Source organism: Chrysemys picta, unplaced genomic scaffold (assembly GCF_011386835.1).
Source record: "Chrysemys picta bellii isolate R12L10 unplaced genomic scaffold, ASM1138683v2 scaf1006, whole genome shotgun sequence".
Lineage (NCBI taxonomy): Eukaryota > Metazoa > Chordata > Testudines > Emydidae > Chrysemys > Chrysemys picta.
This window is the reverse complement of record NW_027053713.1, coordinates 2,646-23,859: the sequence shown is the minus strand read 5'-3', so window position 1 is coordinate 23,859 and position 21,214 is coordinate 2,646. Positions and strand designations below refer to the sequence as shown.

The 21,214-nt window shown below is 48.6% G+C and overlaps 1 protein-coding gene across 1 annotated transcript; it reads right to left on the bottom strand.

Annotated features, from left to right (window-relative positions):
- Window positions 1–66: 66 nt before the first annotated feature.
- LOC135972113 (phospholipid-transporting ATPase ABCA1-like) lies at window positions 67–20,734 on the bottom strand. Its single transcript, XM_065579905.1, has 13 exons — window positions 20,580–20,734; window positions 14,370–14,610; window positions 13,528–13,667; window positions 12,762–12,878; window positions 8,278–8,466; window positions 7,316–7,521; window positions 7,045–7,221; window positions 6,047–6,269; window positions 5,018–5,239; window positions 3,126–3,330; window positions 2,409–2,522; window positions 1,603–1,774; window positions 67–971 (listed from the first exon to the last, which is right to left on the bottom strand). The coding sequence occupies exons 2-13, from the start codon at window positions 14,599–14,601 to the stop codon at window positions 836–838; spliced, it is 2,133 nt and encodes a 710-aa protein (XP_065435977.1). The 5' UTR covers window positions 14,602–14,610; window positions 20,580–20,734; the 3' UTR covers window positions 67–835.
- Window positions 20,735–21,214: the final 480 nt, after the last annotated feature.

The following is a 21,214-nucleotide window of genomic DNA, read 5'->3' as shown; positions in this document are numbered from 1 at the left end:
AGAGGGCAGATGCTCAGTGCTATCTGAAAATCAGGCCATATTAAGGTGCCGCAGGTTGGACTCCCAAACACTGAGGTATCCCAAATCATTAGTCACTGTGGAAAATTTTGGCCTATTTTTTTTTCAATGGAAGAAACAGTTTTCTAAAAGAAAAACTGGAAAAATGGTCTTGATGGATGTGCAAGGCATTGCTGATCGATCACAGATACATCTAACAATAAAACAGAACCTACTTCTGTCCGGCTACAGATTCTTAACGCCTCCATCACTGAACTATCCCAGGCCACAGATACAACTCGGAATAGCACCTCCTGGGTGGGAAGTAACCCCTGGCATAAGCCACTATTTGCTGGTTTCAGCCCATGAGGTGCCGTGTCTCCCATGTGACACCAACGACCCTCAGCTTCCATTGAATATTATGTTCCAGATCCGCAGCTGGTGTAACCAATCCACTCACTTCAATTGAGCTGTGCTGAATTACACCACCGAGGATTTGGCCAAATGTGGTACATTTTAACATCCTGATTCTTGGTTCACTCCCATTTACCAATATATTGATACTCCTTCAACACTACTTCATTGTTCAATTGCCTTTAAACAGCAGCCCTTGCAAATGATATGCCAGTTACATCTACCTCTATACACACATTTGCTAACCACTGTCCCGTGGAGTTACTCTGGACTTACACAGGCAAGAGAGAGACCAGAAGTGGGCCTAGAGCCATAGAGGGTGGGAATGTCAGAAAATGAGAAAAGGAATCCTCCGTAGTTTTAAATAGGCACACACACATTTTTGTTTTGTGCTACAGACCCCATCGTGCTTCTTGGCTGCTACTCACAAGTCAAAGAGGACATTGTGCTGGGGACAGACACCCAAGTTCTGCCTGATGGTGCTGAGCTCGGAGCGGATATCCTTGCCCAGGATGAAGGCCGTGCCCGAGGTCGGAGGAAATAAGCCAGTTAAAATGGACCTGAATGACAAATGCAGTAAATAGTAAGTGAGCTCCGAAACGTCACAGCACAATCCAAATCAAGAGGGGGCTTGTTCCACATGCACTAGGGAATGAAAGGACAATGGCTAGGATAGAGGCTTGCTGATATCCCCTATCACGTGATTATTCACCAAAGGAAAACAATCAGAGAAACATCTCGCACGTGAGCTTTCAGTTTTAATGGGAGCTGGACTGAACCACATGCTAATGGTTCTGCGAGAGAAAAATATCCTCCCCACTCCCTAAAAGCTATTAATGCTTTCAGAATTCATTTCCTTATTCTGATAAAGCAGGGTCACAAAGAGGGTTATTAAAAAGTGCTGCTGACACTGTACCAAGTCAGCCACAGTCTTGATCTGGAACCGTGACAATTCACTGGCATCAAAATGTTCCATTCCCCAATATCGGTGTATTTCATGGGCCAGATTCTCAGCAGATGTAAATCAGCGGAGATACACCGATTTACACCTGCTGAGTCTCTGGCCTGGCATATTTAATCTATACACCTATCCACATGCACATATTATATTGTCACGTTTAGACAAAACACTAGGTTTCAGAACCACTCTAACAAGAGCGCCTCCCCCACCCTTAAGAATACTGTCCTTACATGGTTGTGGTTTTCCCAGCTCCATTGTGTCCCAGAAAGGATGTGATCTGCCCTTCAAAGAAATTCAGTGTGAGCCCATCCACGGCAACCTTCTTGCCATCACGATAAATCTTCACCAGGTTCTGAATGGAGACCCCCAGGCTAAGATGAGTGGGTTCCTCCTCCATGCAGTCTGCGAGAAGAATAAGTAGTCAGCAAGGCAGCGTAGAATAGGCACAGCACCAAGAGTATTAATACACATCTTTCCTTGGCCAATGAGAACCCGCAGTGAAGTGGGGCACCTAGGAAGCTTCCTAATCTCCCTTCCCAGGGTGTTATCCCTCCATGGAGGTTCACTTTTGCTTGGCACTAATTAGTTCTTTGGAGGCCAGCTGTAAGGGCCTAATCCAATGCCAGATGTAGTCAGCGGATACGTATCCACTGACCAGATCAGGCCCCATGTCAGAGAGGACCCAGTCCTGTGAGATACTGAGCACCCCCCATTGAAATCAATGGAAGTGGAGGGAATGCCACCGCTCACAGGTTCATGCCTCAATGACAAAGGAGAGCCCAGTCCTGCCTGCCTTATTTGGGCAAGATTTCCAGTGATGTATGTGGGAGTTTTATTGGAATAAGGACTGCACAATCATGCTCACCTTCTGTTAGTTATCAGGGGAATGAATAGCGAGTAGGGCAGGAGAAGCTTTAATTTCATGATGCTAAATCCGGACATCCTTTCACACAGGCCTTACCCAGGGCAAGTCCCCAACTTCATTCATTTGAACCTAAGCACCTGCCTTCTGGCCCCGCGTGGGTCAGACACTTACTTTCCGATGGCCCTTTGTGATCAGAACGAGCGTGCCGCCTCTCCTCAGATTCCTCACCGAACCAATAGGACTTTGTAAAGGGGAAGTACCAAGGCCTGGGAATTCCATACTGGCCTAAACGGGGAGGAAAGCATTCACGTGAGCCCAGCAACAGCCACCATAATGTCTCTATATTTAAAGACAGAGGGCAAGTACTGAAGCATCGTATCTCCAGCTGTCGGGCCTTGGAGAAGAGCAGCACATACACGAGAAGGTGAAAATCCCCCTTCTAGAATGGAAATTGGCGACAGATTGAGAGAGAGATCTTAGCCAGGTGGGGAATATTAGACGATTTCAAAATGTTACAACCAATCTTCCCAAATCCCACTTTACTCTAATAGTTAAAGGCCCGATTGTGGGAGGTTCTAACCACCCTGTGTCAGGTATCAAGTGTCCTCAACTCCTGGCAAAGCCAATGGGAATTGAAGAGGCTGAGAATCTCATAGGAGGTGCTAGCACCTGGCTGGACTGAGCCTAGTTTCTCTGTATGTGGGGGAACTTGGAAATTGTCCAGGAGTTTGATCAGTGGCTTTGATGTGATAATATTGATGGTGCGGGGTTGCCCCCTTCTGTAACATGTGCTGCCTGGCACATGAAACGCTCTTGACGAATGGGCAGGAATACGCAGGACCCACAAAGAGCACAACACCATGTCTCTAGGCAACAGTAAAGGCTCACCTGGGAAGACAGACTCAATGTACCAGGTCATGACCCCATAGAGGAACGTATCAAACAACATCATGAAGGCAGATGTGGTGAGGTTGAAGCCATCTTCTTCAAGGGGGCTTTCGAAGAGGTTGTCCCACTGCACGCCAACCCCCTGCTCCTCAAACAATGCAAAGTACTCACAGCCAAACCCAAAGGCGACCGGGGACAACAGGCTCTAGAAGAGCAGATGTTTACACTCTTGAGACCATTCACAAACTCATCTCTTCCTCTTTAAAAATCAACGGCGAGGGGACTGCTCAGCCCTCATGCTCGTGTCATGACTCAAAACACAAAGGGGGGAATCTGGGCCCTGCTGAAGTCAATGGCAAAACTCCCGGTGGGGCCAGGATTTTCACTTGGGGCTCAGCAAACTCCCATTGCCTAGTTTTGTGCTTGCATAGCCCTCCTGAGTTTGAAAGCTTGACTCCTACTCAAACGTGACGGGTTCGTGATGCTCTTAGAAGAGACTGAAACAAGGAGCAGAGGTACAGAGAATGATGCAGTAGAATAAGTGTGTGTGTGTGTGTGTGTGTGTGTGTGTGTGTACACATATAAGTAAAATGAGGGGATTCTCTACCCCTAGTAACCAGCAAGGACTTCCTTTTAGCTACAGAAACATGTTGTCCTTGTTTGTTTTTATTGAGTCACCCTGGGAAGAAAACCCAGGTTTAAATTCCCCGGGGGGCGGGGGCGCAATTGGAAACCCAAAATAGTTCTGCAACCACCTCAAAAGTAAGAACATAAGAACGGCCACACTGGGTCAGACCAATGGTCCATCTAGCCCAATATCCTGTCTCCCAGCAGTGGCCAATGCCAGGTGCCCCAGAGGGAATGAATAGAACAGGCAACCATTGAGTGATCCATCCCCTGTCATCTACTCCCTGCTTCTGGCAGTCAGAGGCTAGGGACCGCCCAGGCATGGGGTTGTGTCGCTGACTATCTTGGCTAATAACCATAGATGGACCTATCCTCCATGAACTTATCTCATTGTTTTTTAAACCCCATTATAGTTTTGGCCTTCACAACATCCCCTGGCAACAAATCCCACAGGATTACTATGTGTTGTGTGAAGTAGAACTTCCTTTTGTTTGTTTTAAACCTGCTGCCTATTAATTTCATTGGGTGATACCTGGGGTTCCTGTGTTACATAAAGGGGTGAATAACACTTCCTTATTCACTTTCTCTACACCAGTCACGATTTTATAGACCGCTATCATATCCCCCCTCAGTCGTCTCTTTTCCAAGCTGAAAGTCCCAGGTTTTTTAATCTTTCCCCATACAGAAGCTGTTCCATAACCTTAAAGATTTTTGTTCCCCTTCTCTGTACCTTTTGCAATTCTAATAGATCTTTTTGGAGATGGTCTGACCACAACTGCACGCAATATTGAAGGTGTGGGCGTACCATGGATTTATATAGTAGCATTATGATCATTACTGTCTTATTCCTATCCCTTTCCTAGTGGTTTCTATCATTCTGTTCGCTTTCTAGACTGCTGCTGCACATTGAGTGGATGTTTTCAGAGAACTATCCACAGTGACTCCAAGATCTCTTTCTTGAGTGGTAACAGCTAATTTAGATCCCATCATGCTGTATGTATAATTGGGATTATGCTTTACAATGTACATTACTTTGCACTTATCAATATTCAATTTCATCTGCCATTTTGTTGCCCAATCACCCAGTTTAATGAGATCCTTTTGTAAGTCATTGCCTGCTCTGAGAGCCCTTTGCCCTGGGTACAGTGGAAAACAATGGCCTCTTGCACCCCACAGCCCCACACGCTAAAGAGCCACCGAGCGCTTTGCTGGCCACGGCATGATATTCAATACAGCTCCTCCGCGCCAAGCCCGCCGCGACTCACCGCGAACATTTTCAGCGAGACGCTCACGTAGTCCTGCCAGGCGACGCACAGCACGTAGGGCAGGTAGAGGGTGAAATAGATGATCCCACCACAGGCAGTTGCCAGGTTGGCCCTGGAGAACATGGTGCTGATGAGGAAGCACTGCAAGATGGTCACCACGGCAAAGACGGAGAGGAAGACAAACACCACGCTGGGGTCGCTGTAGGGCAGCAGGTTTCCCATCTGGGCAAGGAGGAGATACATGTCTCACAAGGCAAACAGGGCTCACTGAGAAGCAATCAACAGGGCCCACTTGCAGAATCGCTATTCAGAACAGAACTACCTTTTAACTGCTTTAGCTGCCTGGTCCTGTAAGCAGGAGGGGTTGTGACCGTGCCAGAGGTGCGTTTTGCCCTAGGCATGGTACTCTGCACACTGAGATGCATTGAAACAATTAACTGAAGCACCCCTATTGTTTTAAATCGTACCCCTGGCCGTACATTTACTCATCTAGATATTTGCCTAGTTTTACAACAGGCTACATAAGAAGCACTAGCGAAGGCAGCGAAAACTAAAATTTCATGCAGACAGTGGCTTGTTTACGGTGCTCTATATACTATACACTGAAATGTAGGAACAACATTTATAGTCCAGTTGATTTATTTTATAATTATATGGTAAAAAGGAGAAAGTCAGCACTTTCTCAGTAATAGCGTGCTGTGACCCTTTTGTATGTTTATGTCTGATTTTGTAAGCAAGTAGTTAAGTGAGGTGTAACTTGGGGGTACACAAGACAAATCAGACTCTTTAAAGGGGTACAGTCCTCTGGAGAGGTTGAGAGCCACTGTTTCAGATCACTCAGCCTCGTTTTGGAACCAAGAGCCCCTTCCCAGTGAGTCATGGCCTGATCCAAGTTCCTAGAATATTAATGAACCCCAGATCATTCGTTATCAGGCTGATTGCCAGCAGGGCCCCGCGTTATGCCGCCCCACAGGAGATCAACACTGCTGAGAAGGGGAAAGAGAGAAACTGTGATGGGGCCAGCCTCACCTTCAGGATCAGCACCAGAAGCCCAGCGCTCATGAGGAGGGGGATGAGGCTGCTGATGAACCAGCTGAACCAGAGGATACCATTGTCCAGGCCCATGATTCTCATGGTCTCCTTCAGCCGGGCTTCCTTCTCGTACACAATCCCCTTGATTATTACAGCCACCGAGTAGATCCAAGCCAGAGTCATGAAGAGGGGCATGGAACGGCCCATGACACGCAGGAATCTGGTGGCAGGAAGGGAAAGAGCCAGGGGGAAGATTGTTGTGGTTATTTGCTTTAGAGAGCGTCACCAAGGGCTGCCGGGTACCCTACAGGTGCAGAGGAGGAGGATCACAGTACTGCCGAGAGGTCCCTGTTGGGGCCAGGGCTCCATTGTGCAAAGCGAAGCATGCACACAGGGCCAGGTCCTCACCTGGTGTAAATCGGCGTCGCTCCCTGGAAGTCACCGGGGGAGTGAGCGACTCACAAGCCTGTGCTGCTGCCCTGTTAGCAGGGCAATGCTTTATGACCTTCCTAGACTAGTCCCCAGCCGCTTCCAGGCCAGACTGCAACTGCACAAGCCTGGGTGGAGGAGAGCACCCAGGGACCAATCACAGCTACACTCCCTGCCCCCTCCATTGCTGACCCCTGCCACTCCAGCCAGAGGCCTGGCCAGGCACCGAGAGGGGGTGATACAGTACTGTCCCGATAATGCACTCTCCCACCCCGCCCCACTCTGCAGTTGGGAGGCACCATCCTCCACAGAGCTCTCCTGGGGCAGGGCCTCAGGAGCCATCCTGGAGCCAGAAACGCTTTGGGTACCTGCACAGAGCGATACACTCAATCCCACATTAAGGAGCCAGGTTCATGCACCAGTATAGGAATGCACAGGTACCGCTAGACCAAATCAGCAGGGTAACAGAAGGCCCAACCCTGCCCGTCAATGCCCGTGGCCACACTCCCAGTGACTCCGGCTCAGACACGGACCCTGCTACCTGGTCGACCTACTGCATAACTTACATATCATCCACATAACAGGGGTAGGGCATCTGCTGCACGTAGACACCAGTCTTCTTCTCTGTGCCCGTCAGCGCCCTGATGATCGCCTGCTCCACAACATCCTGCAAGTACACAAAGCCGCCCCAGACATACCGCATGTCTTCAAAGGGGTCAGCCCGAGGACCGGGGTCCCAGTACCTAAGCCAAGGGAACAAAGATCACCTGTTAGAAATCCTTACAGGCCGAGAGTCTCCCAACACCTCTCTTGAGAAGGCAGGTGGGGAGCACTCACCCATCCTTAATCTTGTTTGTCCTTTCCACATTGTCTATGTCCATCCGTATCTTGTACTTGATGTGAGGAGGCAGCTCTACACTGTCTGGGGTGATTTCAGGGAAGACAATGCCAGCCCAGAACTTCCTCTCCTCCAGGAGCTCCATGGACCGGTTTATGAGCCGCACTTCTGTGGCCACAGGCTCCAGCTTGTCCAGGTTGACACACTAAATGGAGACAGATTTGTAAGTCCATGAGCAGAGTTTATTACATAGGGACATATGTTGGTAGCTACAGTGACAGAACACAGTCAAGCCTGTGAAACAAGAGGGACCCGGAGATGCTAACACCTTCACCTAAAAGATGAGGCAAAGCTACACTGTGCTGGAACAGACGGTCATTCATTTATAGAGGTGGAATCCAATGAGTTCAATAACGCCTAGAGCTTTAAAACCACGGCAGTGTCTCCTGCCGTCACTGAGTAATACCAGATGCAGAAAAACAAGCATCCAGGGCACTGATGAGATCAGCCATTATCAGCTGCCCATAATGGTGGGGCAGGACTGTCACTGGAATCCACCTGGAACATGCAGGATAAGATTTTTTCAAAGATGGGGGCCTAAAGTTAGGCTCTTCTGTCCGTATTTTGGCACCTAAGCGAGCAGCCTGAGTTTCAGAAGTGCTGACCACCCAGCAACTCCCCCTGAGGCTAGGACACTTAGATGCCTAAATGTGGGCTTAGGAACAATCGTTTCAGATTTTAAATCTTGGCTGCAATGTTTTATTGCTTTCTTGATGCAAATCTCCTAGGAGCACTGATGGTGCGAACCATCACACTGCAAACCCAGACACCAAACTACCACTCATAAGCGCTGAGCTTTTTACAATATGACTCTCCAGGACCCCTTGCAGAGAGCATGGCTTGGCCTTGTACCAGAGGACATGCAGAAGCAAATGTTACCTAACAGCAGCAGCAAGCTCACCTCCATGAAGCGGGAGATGGTTTGGACGGCCTGGTCAGTCTCATTGAAGGCATCCATCCAGGTGTACGTGGAGCCATTCACTGGCTGAATGTCCTCTGAGGATTTTGCCAAGAACAGGGCAACATCTTGAACCGTCCACGTTGAGCTCCTCAAGTGAGTGTCCCAGAGGCTTTTGCTTTTCAGCAGTGTCTGCAATTATGGTGCCGGGGGAAATAATGACCGTTAGGCTCAGGTTTGGATTCCCCCCAGCAAGGCAGAGCTTGTACCAAGCTACCATGACTCTTTCCCCTTGGACCTGGAAGTCCAGCTCCGGACAAGGACCGAGAATGGAGAGTTTACTGAGCACATGAATGCTCTTCAGCATGCCGTGTTGCTAATTCTGCCAACGCACGGGACTTCCATCAGAGAAGCCCAGGTTCCCAGAGTGCAGCATCACATTAACTGCAGTGTGACAAAATGAAAATTCCCAGGGGAAAATAACATTCAGGGGAGACGCAGAATTGGTAGTGTCAAATGGGGTGCCCAAGTTGCCTGACCGAGGGGCCTCGTTTGGCAGCTTGCTAGATGACTGAAGGCTACTCCCAGTTTGCATGACAATAAACACGTTGCAGCTACTCTTAGAGAACACAAATCCCAGCACAGATCGGCCACCTACATCATGGTCTAGCTATCTGGTAGAGGCAGCATGGTCTGGTGGGTAGGCCACAGGACTGAGACTTGGCAGGCCGGGATTCTAATCCCTGTTCCGTCACTGGCCTATTGTGCGACTTTGGGCAAGTCACTTTGTCGCTCTGTGTCTCAGTTTCCCCTCCCACACTTTGTCTGTCCTGTCCATTTAAACTATGCAGGGCCGGGACTATCTCTCCCAATGAGTGTGCACGGGTCCTAGCACAGTGGCATCATGATCTTAGCCTAGGCTGAACTGGAATACAAATAGGAATCTCCAGATCTATCTAAATCCCTCTATCTGAGGTATTCACAGGATGCCCAACACCGTATGTCCTGCCTTGCAGGCTGAGAGTTGACTCTGGACTGCTCTCTCTACTGCAGGTGGAGGGCAGCAGAGAACCACACACTTTGGACACTCAGAGCCTGCCCAATGATACAGTAAATACACTCCCAGCCTCATAGGCACATTTGATAACAACTCTCCAGCAGGTGGCAGCCTTGTTCCGGGCTGTGGGAAAGTGGGAAGAGTTGCAAAACAACCTCCCGCCCCCCAACCAAACAAAACGCCATCCTTGGAAAGCAGGGAACCACAAAGGAAGGAGGAGATTTTTCAGCTAATTGGTGGTTGCTACATGCTGCTGACACCTTCCAAACAATTCTTTGCTTTGAGCAGAGCCGAAGGGGTGATCGAGTGTAACCGGGAATTCAATTCCCAAGGTGCTAAGCGTAAATATCAATGCAGCAAGGCTGACCCTGCCTCCTCCGACATGTATTTATTATAAGTTACAGCCCATTGTTGCTCTGGACGCAAAGAGGTTACACAAGGAGGAACTGCTGGCTGAACCATCTATCTCACAGACAGAGCGGGTAACAACATTAAAGGGAAGGGGCATCCCAAATATGTAGGACAAATACTAAAATACTTAATGAAAGAATCTATGGAGGAGGGATGTTAGAGGAAGGCTAATCTCGGGACTAAAGGCACTGAACTGGGAGCCAGGAGATCTGGGTTCAGTTCCCATCTGTGCCACAGACCCTGGGGTGATCTTGGGCAAGTCATGTAATCTTGTGTCTTAGTTCCCCGTCTGTAAAATGGAAATGTACTTCCTTTGACTGTTTATGCTGGAAGTAAGATTGTCTCCTATACAACTCTACCACATGTAACATTACCTACCATATAAGGATCAGTAGAAAAGAGGGAAGCATTCACTGCAAAGGATATGGCTAAGCAGAAGAACAACACATCTAAGGAAAGGTTACAAACTATACAAATAGGAAATTGACTTTTGAGCATACTTCAGACTAAAGAAAGGTAAAGAATTTAACCTGAATAGCTGTTTCAGACACACAGACAGTGCAAATGGGAACGAGATTAAAAAAATAACATGGCAAAGCAGGAAAAAAGGGCAGAATACGCCAGGCTGGTGAAGGAGAACACAGGAAAGAAAAACAGAAATGGAAAGAGGGCGATTGTGCTCCAGCACTTTCTCCTGTCCCTTCTGTGTCTATATTTTGTCTCCTTAAGGTCGGCTCATCCAAACACTCCTTACGCACACTATTTGTATTCACGTTGTTCATGTTAAAAGCAAACACGCACTGTTCTCTGAGCAATTGCTCCTGCTCCTTTCAAGTCAATGGGGGTGTTGTCATACACCCCCACCAGAAGTAGGATCCAGCCCCAAATGTCAAACAAGAGGTAGAAAAACATTTCTCCTTTCAGTGCCCCTTCAGCTGCAAGGAGCTTGACATAAACATCCAGTGACCTGCAGGGCTGGAACTCGGACTCTAACCACTCGGTAACACTATCGTCTGCCTGTCTCACAGAAGGCATGTCATTGGGTTTAAACAAACAGCCAGCAAGGTCATTAGGCCAAAGAACTGACCTACCATGACAGTGGCCCCAGCTGGAAGGTCTTGTGTTTTGGCCTGATAAGTATGTAACTGATCTTTGTTCCAGCTCTAAATTTAACAGAACGCCGATGGCATGACTTTGCCCGCTACGCACAATAAAAGACCCCATGCACACGCATTGGGATAGGTGATGGGGAAAGAGAGTGATGCCTTGAAAATTGAGCTGTAATGGTATTTGTTAAAACAAAGCAGGGGACTGGAACTCTTAGGAACCTCAGGAAGCCTCTGCTAGAATGGAGACGATTAACAACAAGTATAAAATACCAGCTCGCTTGGTTTGTGGATCTCGCTTCAAAACACACCACTCGCTTTTCAAGGGACATCTGATTGCAAACCAGTATTCAAAGGCTGGCCCTGCGGCAGGGCTGTGCAGCTCCCTTTACAGTTTCTGGGCCTGATTCTGACCTTAGTCAGACCAGCGTCATCAAGAGTAACTCCCATCAAGCCAGCACCTCCATTAGAGTGATCGGAGTCCAGCCAATCATCTCCAGCATTTTCAGGCCATGGGGAGAAGGCAGCGGGGGTGGAGGGGCAGAGAATACTTTACACTTCCATTCAGTGGGGATATTTGTCTGGCTTTACTGGGGAGACAGCAGTAATGCTGGTTTGGACTGTTCTAAAGGGCCTGAGTCATCACTGCGCCACTCCAGTTTTCCCTCGGTGTAACTTCCGTGGGGAAGGTGCCGACGGTCTGACTTGGAGTCCACCCGATCAATGGAGCTATGCCAGCATGTAAGCGCAGTAATGCAGCAGATTTATTTTATACGTTAGGCCTGATTCTCTTCTTGCTTACACGGGTGTAAACCAGGAGTTACTCCGCTGAAGCCAAGGGATTTATAACAAAGGTGGGAGATCATATTCAGACTCACTGCTCCTTCAGGTAAGTCAGCACGGCAACATTTGCTCTTCAATTCAAAATGAGCCCAATCCTGCCGATGCCTCACTTCAGCCCCCAGTTCCCATGGCACTCAATGGGATCTGAGGGTGCTTGACACCTCCCAGGATCAGTCCTTGGTTTGTGACTGCTTTCTACAAGGTCTACCTCATGCTAACTCCAAGACAGCAGTTGCCCTGGTACTTACGGGCATTTGCTGATACAAAGGAGAACACAGCATAGCACGTTACATGTGTCGGGAACCCTGCTCTCCAGGTTATACACAGGTAATAGTCAGCAGTGAAGAAGAAAGAGCGGATCCCAGGCAGGGCAGATGGAAAGCAGTGGTTAATCATGCTCTGCTTCCGTTCACGGCACTGTGTGACATGATTACAGGGCGCTCATATGTCACATACTGGACTTAAAACTCCCTTGTTCTCCACTCAGATGGGCCAGATCCTCAACTGATGTAAACTGGTGCAACTCCAGTGAAGTCAGGGGCGCGCTGCTGATTTACACCAGTGGAGGAACTGACCCAGTTGTGTCTAGTTCATTATTCAGTTCTCTTCACGTACACACAGCTTCAGACAAGGCTAAAACCTTCCTTCTCGAATCCTGCTGTAACCCTGCACTGGCAGGAGCTGCCATGCAAGAGAACTTGTCTCAAGGAATGACCACGCAGTGTTGTGCATACAGCTCAGGACTGAAGTGCCAGTCACATCCCCAAAATAAACACTTCAGGCAAGGACAAAGTTATCTGAGAAATGTAAGGTATGTCTACACTGCAATTAACCCCCTCTGGCTGCCCCATGCTAGCTGGCTCGGGGTCAGCCTAAGGGGCTGTTTAATTGCAGTGTAGACTCGGGTGCTCTGGGACACTCCTACCTCAGTGTCCTAGAGCCCAAGCTCCAGCACGAGTCAGAACGTCTACACCACAATTGAACAGTCCCTTAGCCTGAGTCAGCTGACATGGGCCAGCCGCAGGGGTTTCATTGCAGTGCAGACATACCCACAGTGACGGCATACTGACCCGGATCAGATCCATTTCCTGGCTGCTTTCCATGAACGTCCAAATCTTCGGGCTTATCTCCTCCCACATCCCTCCTAGGTCCCGGAACACGCCCAGCTCCTGGAAAGTCCTGTTCACCTGCCAGCAAAGGGGAAGGATTATTCCAAAATTTCAGCATTGCAGGTCGGAGCAGCAGCAGGCCAGGAATGCAGAGTGCAAATCTAGGCACTGCGCTGCCCAAGTTTTATTGGTAACATGGTAGCTACAGCAAGGAGAAAAATCACACGTGTTTGAAAATAAAAATATCACAAGCTAGTACATTTGTGTGCCCAGGATCTCAATGCCTTTGTAGGCCACTTTAAAGGGCTGAATTATGTCTGGCTCTTTCATGAGTGGGCACGGGGAGCAGCGTACAAAAAGCCTCCCCCCCCTCCCACTTTTCATGTCAGGGCCATTCAGGAAAGCACTAGGACTGCGGCTTCCCAGTGCTCCCAGAAGTGAGTGTCTTCCCAAAGGAGGTGGGAAGGAGACGCAGCATGGGTATCCCCCAGCCACCCCTCCTGTCTTCCAGCCCCCTTTTCTCTGTGAGGCTTCAGCAGAGAACATAGATCAGCTCTGCGCTACAGGACAATAACCTTTATACTTGAGGGGTGTTCCCTGGGCTGGTTACACCAGCAGTAGGGCCAAATTAAACCATCTCCACAGAACAAAGCTGTGAACTGCACGGATGGGTCTGGCCCCGTCTCTTCTGTGCTGCTTATAGAGGGGACAGGGTTCCATAGCCTACCTCAGTCATGACCTGCCTCGTGACCGGGGTGTCAGGAGTGTACAGGATCTTCCCAATAAGCAACGGCTTCAGAGCCCTCCAAATAATTCGGGAAAGCGGACTGGATTCAAGATTCTTCAGCAGCTCATTGCAATAGGGTGCTACACAGGGAGAGAACACGCATGAGCTAAGCTAGAGACACGGTATCGAACAGCTCAAAGGCACTTACTCATGGGCAAGCGTGTCACACACGTGTGCATTTTAAAAACAGAAATATCTGAGCCAAGAGGGTTGGAGTTAAAAAGAAACCACCCTGAGCTGCACAGCTTGACCAGAAACCCAATGCCTCTCTCCGGATCTGGAGCTCTGAAAGTCACAAAGGGGCATCTGCACAGCATCCATCATGAAAACCAGGCCCCCGTGCAAAGCGAGCGCTGCTCACTGGTTACAAAGCACAGTTCAATCCAAAGAGCACATCAAAGGCCCAATTTTCAAAGGGTCAGTAGCCAGATCTGCAGCAGAGCTCAGCACGACATGTGCACCCCCAGGGCAGAGCACTTTGCAAATCCAACCCAGGGTAGCACTCCCAAAGCCCTACCCAAAGCCTAGATTAGTCAGTGGGAGCCTTCAGTGGGCTCCGGGTCAGGTCCTTACACCGCCATTATAAGAACATCTCACATCATATGGAACGGTCTCCGCTAGCCTATCACGCCGTATATGAGCATGTAAATACACACACGCCTTGAGTCATTATCTGGCTATCCTGTCACCCTGTGGGACACTCTAGAGGAAGCGGGGGCCTCTAACGATTCACACACTCGTAACATGAATAGGCACGTTGCCCAGGACCGGGTCTCACTTACTTGTAGAATTATCATAGAAATTAGCTGCATCCTCCTCCGTGCTGTTGCCACCAAACAGGGCTTTGTAGTTGTTGTCCTCGTACCAGTTGAGAGATTTTATTTTTAACCCTCCCCCCTCCGGGTGGCCACACACGATCCGCGACACCGCCTGGTAGATCTGGGTAGAGGAGCTTGTGGAGTTCACATTGGTCAGAAACATCACCTCCTGCCTCATGTCACTCCAGCTCTTCATGCCCGCCAGCTGCAATGCACGGGGACAAAGGGCTTGCTTATTTCATTTGCATGGAGCAGATATTTTGATATCAAAGCATTTGTCTCCACAAACACCGGATCTAATTTAATAAACCAGCTACGTGAAACAGACCTTGGAAAAGCAAAAGGGCACGATCAGTGGGGGGACCTTGCACTCAGGAAATGTCCCATGTATGCAGGGGGGTGGGGGCTGGCTTCTGTTGTGCCATCTCCTTTATTCTGCGTTTTTCAATGACATCGCAGAGAAAATCCTTAGCCCCGGCCCTCCCGTGAACTCCATTCCTTCTCATGGCTGCACCCCATTCCCAGTCCAGCAGGGTCCCCTCATTTGGCGACAGAATGGGGGTGGGGGGGAGTGAGCCAGAAGGAGAGGCATGGAAATCATAAAGAGTGAGTCAAACTAATCAGATGCAGCTTTGCAACATTCAGAGGCTGAGATACGGGACCCAATTCTCTACTGGTGTAAACTGGCATAGCTTCACTGAAGTCAATGGGCTTGTGCCAAGTTACACGGGTAGAGAATTTGGCCCATGAGGTCAGATATCACTTTCCTCCCACCCTCCCTTTATCAATGGCATTCCCAGACAATCCTTGATGGTCATGCGGCAAGTCCAGCTGCAGCTAAACTTCAGGGTCACAACAGGGATCTTCATTGCCTCCGCAACCATTAAAACCAGCCAACCATTACAAGGCATCTCCCTTGGCATCTTCCCTAACACAAGGCGCAGGGGCATTAACACTACAGATTGGCTAGGAAGAGTCTATCCTCCACCAGAAACAGTCTCCATCACTCTGACATTAGCATCTGGGTCCACTCACTTACAAAGTGATGCAAATAAAAACACCACAGGGCCGGCCTATGACACTACAGTAATATACTGTGCTTTAAGAGAGAAGGCCAGATACCCCGAGTGTGTAAAATGGCACGGCTCCACTGATGTCCATTTATACCGGCTCACAATCTAGCCTGTAATGCTTCGGACCATTATTTTCAGAGCTGCAGCTCCCATTAACTTCAACTGGAGCTGGGCACGATGGACACTTTTGGAAAATATCAGGCCACCTTAACTAGAGGTGTTGCTATATTCGCCCCTATTGTAACAACAACGACGCACGTTAGTATTGGTGAGCTGAACTGCTTCACTAGCAATGTGTAAAAGGGCTTTCTGAAATCTATCAGGAAGAAACTAAATTACAAAGTAGCGAGAAGTGTTGGTCCCAGGATATGAGAGACAAGGTGGGCGAGGTAATAGCTTTTACTGGACCAGCGTCTGCTGGTCCAAGAGACGAGCTTTCGAGTTACACATAGGAGAGTGATGAAGAGCGCTGTGTAGCTCGAAGGCTCATCTCTTTCACCAACAGAATTTGGTCCAGTAAAAGATATTACCTCACCCACCTTGTCTCTGTAATAACTAGAAGGCACTACAGTATTGCTACCAAAATGCCTCCCACCCCCAACCCCAGACCTATAAACCTGAAGCTGCTCTCATGTTCTGCATTGCTAGCCAGTATGCTACCCTGATCATCTTGTTCCCTTCTTCCCTGCCCCCTCTCCTGATCTATACTGCACACCCCACTGCTTCACAAAGCTTTGATACAAACACAGGGGCCGGAAGCAGTGAAACCTGGAGATCCTGAAGAGCCTAGGCACCTGCAAAGGAAAGAGGGTTCACCCCAGGAATCCCGGGACAGCCTGGGGAGCTGGGCTCTCAAGACAGCTAATTAGCCTCTCCCTCCCCACTGGACCTACAGTTCCTTCCTGAGCTCCAAGGGTCCTGAGTGGGGCATTTCTAGGCTCGGTCTTATACTTAGGCTTGGCAGAATTAGAGTTTTATTTCTTTATTACATTGATGGATAATATCAATGTTTTTAAAGCATTTTTTTAGATGTTTATCAATTTAAATTTTCACAACTGTGGGAAATTGGGGGGCAGAGGCCAGACAATTCTCAAGTTGCAGTGGGGGAGGTCCAGGTTGGATATCAGGAAAAACTATTTCACTAGGAGGGTGGTGAAACACTGGAATGCGTTACCTAGGGAGGTGGTGGAGTCTCCTTCCTTGGAGGTTTTTAAGGCCCGGCTTGACAAAGCCCTGGCTGGGATGATTTAGCTGGGAATTGGTCCTGCTTTGAGCAGGGGGTTGGACTAGATGACCTCTTGAGGTCCCTTCCAACTCTGATATTCTATGATTCTATGATTCTATGAACTTCCAACCTTCGGCTAAGAGTTAGGCCAGGCCTAAACTACAAAATTTACCAGCTCCACTACCGTATGCTGAGTCAAGGGTGTAATGAGGTGAGATCTGTGAGTGATAGAAGCCTCTAGTGTAGATGCAGCTATCCTTGCAAAACTGTGCTTTTCCCAGTATAGCTTGTTTTGCTCTGGGTGGCTGGAATAAGCTCTACTGGAAAAAGCACAGCTTTGCCTGTCTGAATTATGTCCACACTAGGAGCTCTTTGCCAACGTAGCATAGTGGTATAGCTATAGTGGTAAAGCCCAGTGTAGACCTGACCTTAGAGAAGGGCCTTTCTGAAAGTTCTGGGCACCCATTGTCTGAAATCAGCCCGCTTTGGCTCGAGCTGGACACCCAAAAACCACTAGTCACTTCTGATGATCTTGGACATACACATACACAGGGGTATATTGATCTAGCAGTCTGGGATGACTCACTGATTGGTAAAGAGAGAGATTAGATGAATAAAACAGACAGACTAGATTTGGCTGAGTAGTAATGCTGGCAGTTCGAGTCTCATTTACTCTACTCTTTATAGCTCCTTGTAGTTTGTATTTCCTTTCTAAATGTCTCCTGTCGCTTATTTCTGACAAAACCGCAGTGGACAAACTACAGAACACTCAAGAGCGAAACTACTCCCCCCATTGGCCTGGGGACGTACAGAAACACGCTGTGATGGTCACAAACCCTGCATCTCAATATGCCACTGCCAGATCAGGGTAATCAATAGGCCTCTGTTAAGCACTGGAGATGCCTGAAGGCATAACAGGTAAGAAGCTGGCTGCCGTGTATCACCTATCATTAAGATTTCATATGGCTAGCTGACCGCTCCCCTGCATTCAACACTGAAGGCTACATTACGATAGCAGTAAGCGATGGTTCTAATCTCAGGAAAGCCGCAATGCATATCCCACATCGCAGAGCAGGATCTCGTTGAAAAGCTTTTACTGAAAGCAACACAAGCAGGGAGAAGTGGCTTTCTGCAGCTCATTCTCAGTTCACCTGGCTGCGCCTTGAGCTCTGCATCATTCGCACTGAGTGAGACAAGCAGTCACTCCACTGAAGGCAGTGGAGTTGCATCTGTGCAAAATGTACCACAATCAGCTAAAGTGGGGAAATGGGAGAGAGGAGGAATGAATATGTGTTTAGAGCTGGACTGAAAACTCAAATGGCAAGTCTCAGCCTGATGTAAGTGGTTTTATAATGCAGAAAACAGGCTTTATAGAGGGAACATGACTGAGAAGCAACCTGACCTAGGGGCTAGGGCACTGGACTGAGGGTTCAGTTCCCAGCCCTGCCACTGATCAGCTGGGTGACCTTGGGCAAGTCACTTCACCTCTGTGCCTCAGTTTTCCCTCCTACCCTATATGTCTGTTTAGACTGCAAGCTTTTTGTGACAAGAACTGTCTCTTACTACGTGTACATAAAACACCCGAGCTCAGATGGGGCCTATAGGGTATGTTTAACACTGCAACACCTCTGCGGCTGGCCCATGTCCGCTGACATGGGTTTGGGGGCTATAAAATTGTGGTGTAGACGTCCAAGCTCATGCTGGAGCCTGGGTTTTGGGACCCAACAAGCTGGGAGGGACCCAGAGCCTGGGCTCCAAACAGCTACACCGTAATTTTATAGCCCCACAGTGTGAGCCCCACAAGCTCGGGCCAGCTGCAGGTGTTTAATTGCAGTGTAGACATACCCTTACAAGCTATCAGAATACAAATAAATAATCATTCAATCTATCAGACCCTGCCATTAAAAAACAAAAATCATTTGTGCGAGCAGCTTTGTTCAGTCTTTAGGACTGTGAAATTGAAAATAGCAGCCATGTGAGGAGTTATGTCGATTTATAACCGCTGAGGATCTGGCCCGTGCATATTTTTCAGAATCCTCGGCTCGTTCTCCACTGCAGCCTGGGAGCCTCCCACCAACAGGTTCAGGCTAGGAAAGATTCAGCAGGTAGGTTGAATTGGAAACTTGTCCAAAGACTGGGATCGGGATTGCCCCCATGTTCAGAGCCAGGCATCTAGTTCAGTCCCTTTGCTAGAAAGACTAGGGGATGTGATGCAAATAATAGTTTTCTCCTTTCCCCAATGCCTGCTGCTAGATCAACAAGGGAATGAATCCTCCTTCCCCATTTGTCACACAGCAGTCAGCAGCCCAAACAATGAAATGTAACTTTCGGTCAGGCAGTCTGGGAGGCTAATGCGAGGGGCGCTGCAGAGAAAAGGCTGCCGTTGTTTGCACTGGAATAGGGGAAAAGAATGGTACTCCTACCCAGGACAGCTGTCAAGCAAAAAGCACGTTACTCAGGGAGTTTTCAGCCACATCAGCGAAGAGAACATCACATGGTTTCAATTATTTTTACCTCCAGGCAAAAAAATAAATAAAAAAGAGGCCTGAGTGCTGTAACAGGAAACAGCTGTAACCAGCCCCGGAGGCCAGGCTCTTAGGAGAGCCTCTTCTGCTAACGGCTACAGCTTTGCCTTGATTCCAAACTGATGCTGATCTTGGAATCTTCTTGTTCATTTCATCGTAAATGGGAACTGCTGCAGGTCCTAGGATTGGGCAGGGAACATGTCCAAGGAAGAGTTGGTGGGCATGTGCTAGCTTCTAACGCCCTCCCCTCTATGGCTCAGTAACCTGAGGTGACTCAGCTTTCCCAGGCTCTAAAAGGTTACTCCAGTTCATGGCTGTAGGGCTCTTTCCCCGATGAAGAATAATGGGGAGGAGGGGGATGGTATTGTTTAGCTTAAATGGCGACTTCTCCAAGAGAGAAAACACATGTTAGAATAATAACAGCCTGTCACAGTCAGCACAATCTGAGCTAAAGTAAGAGAGTTCATTTCTTATTGCTATTTCTATTCTCAGAGGGCCAGCAGCCCCAGTCCTGGAACAGGGCCCCACTGCGCTGTGCCGTACAAATACAGAACAAAGGCAGTCCCTGCTCCAAGGAGCTAGCTCTAAAAATATAGCTGGGGGCTGGTCCAGCACTAAGCACTTAGGGCTGATTTTTCACCATTTCACCTACAAAAATGTTTTTTTTCATCCACAAAATTGTCATTTACACGTGCAAATTTGTCACCTTATTATTTGTATTTATATTCTGCCAGAGCCTGGAGGGCCCCAAGCAAGATCAGGTTCCCACTATGCAAGATGCTTCACAAATACAGATGAGACAAGCAACGAATACGTAACTGTCCAAAAGTCCAGAGCTAGTAAATTACAACATCAACCTACTTTCCCCCTCTCATAACTCCTTGTCTCTCCCTGAGACCAGCTGCTGAAACCAACTTATATCACGTCCACCACGGCTCACATCTGTGAGCAAAACTCATTACACCGGCTCGCGCCCACGGCCCCGTCCAGGGCACAGCGAGCATTCTGTTTATTTTGCCAGTGCAATGATTCTTCCTGCCTTGGAAAAGCTGGCTCTGAAAAGCAAATGTCGGACACGGTGCACAGCACAGATATTTCAGAGTTCTTCCTTCAGGTCCCTCAGAAGACCAAATCTGTAGCTGCATGGCTCAGAGGACTCCCACTGACTTCCCTCGGAGTTCTGGGCACAACGGTGCGACAAAGTGGGGCCTTTCTTTATTAACGGGAAAAAAGCTGGAAGGCAGCGTGCAGGTTACTGAGCCGCTTTGTGCTTTGGGGAAGTCAATTTCAGGCTAGAAACGGTGACGGCAAAGAGAAGTTCTCCCTCCCAATGCAGGAAGGAGCAACTTACCTCTTTAACCAGCTTCCCAAGACTCTCCACCAAGCTCTCCAGGGCTCCTGACAGATCGTGTAAGGAGGAATTGGAGGCGATTCCTTTCTGTAAGAGGAAAGAGAAATAGAAACTTGGGATCACAAAAAAACAACAACAACAGGGAAACGCAAACCCTCAGGAACATTCAGATTCCGAGTCGGGTTTAGTGGACAGGGACTCAGGAGACCTGAGTCAATTCCCAGACTCCCTCTGTGCAACCTTTGGCAAGCTTCTTAATCTGCCCCGTGTCTCAGCTCTTCATCCATCAAGGGGGGTAATGCTTCCCTTCCTCACAGGCTGGGGTGAGGAGAACAGCCATTAGTGAAGAATCCCATGCTTCAGTGAAGGGTATGTGGGGATAGGCCTTGAGTTAGGGGCAACACTCAAGCTAACTTTGCTGTGAAGACAAGCCCTGAGTAAGAGATGCAGGAGCTGGTCATGTGCTTTTGACATTTCTCTCATGAAGGATGAGAATGGACAATTCACAGGCTGAATCGTGAGATTTTAAAAAATAATTTCTGCACAATATGCAATAAGAGATGTCAGCATTTTTTCAAGGGACACAATGTTCGCGTATATGTCACCTCGCCCTGCCACATGATACTTCAATGGTT

What these genes read in the sequence shown, in the direction of transcription:
- LOC135972113 (XM_065579905.1), bottom strand. Translation starts at nt 14,601, where the DNA reads ATGAAGAGCTGGAGTGACATGAGGCAGGAGGTGATGTTTCTGACCAAT. An exon ending in CCCTGTTATGTGGATGATAT is followed by an intron (nt 6,270 to 7,044) that starts GTAAGTTATGCA and finishes TCCTGCCACCAG; the next exon opens with ATTCCTGCGTGTCATGGGCC. An exon ending in TCTCGCTGAAAATGTTCGCG is followed by an intron (nt 3,331 to 5,017) that starts GTGAGTCGCGGC and finishes CTGCTCTTCTAG; the next exon opens with AGCCTGTTGTCCCCGGTCGC.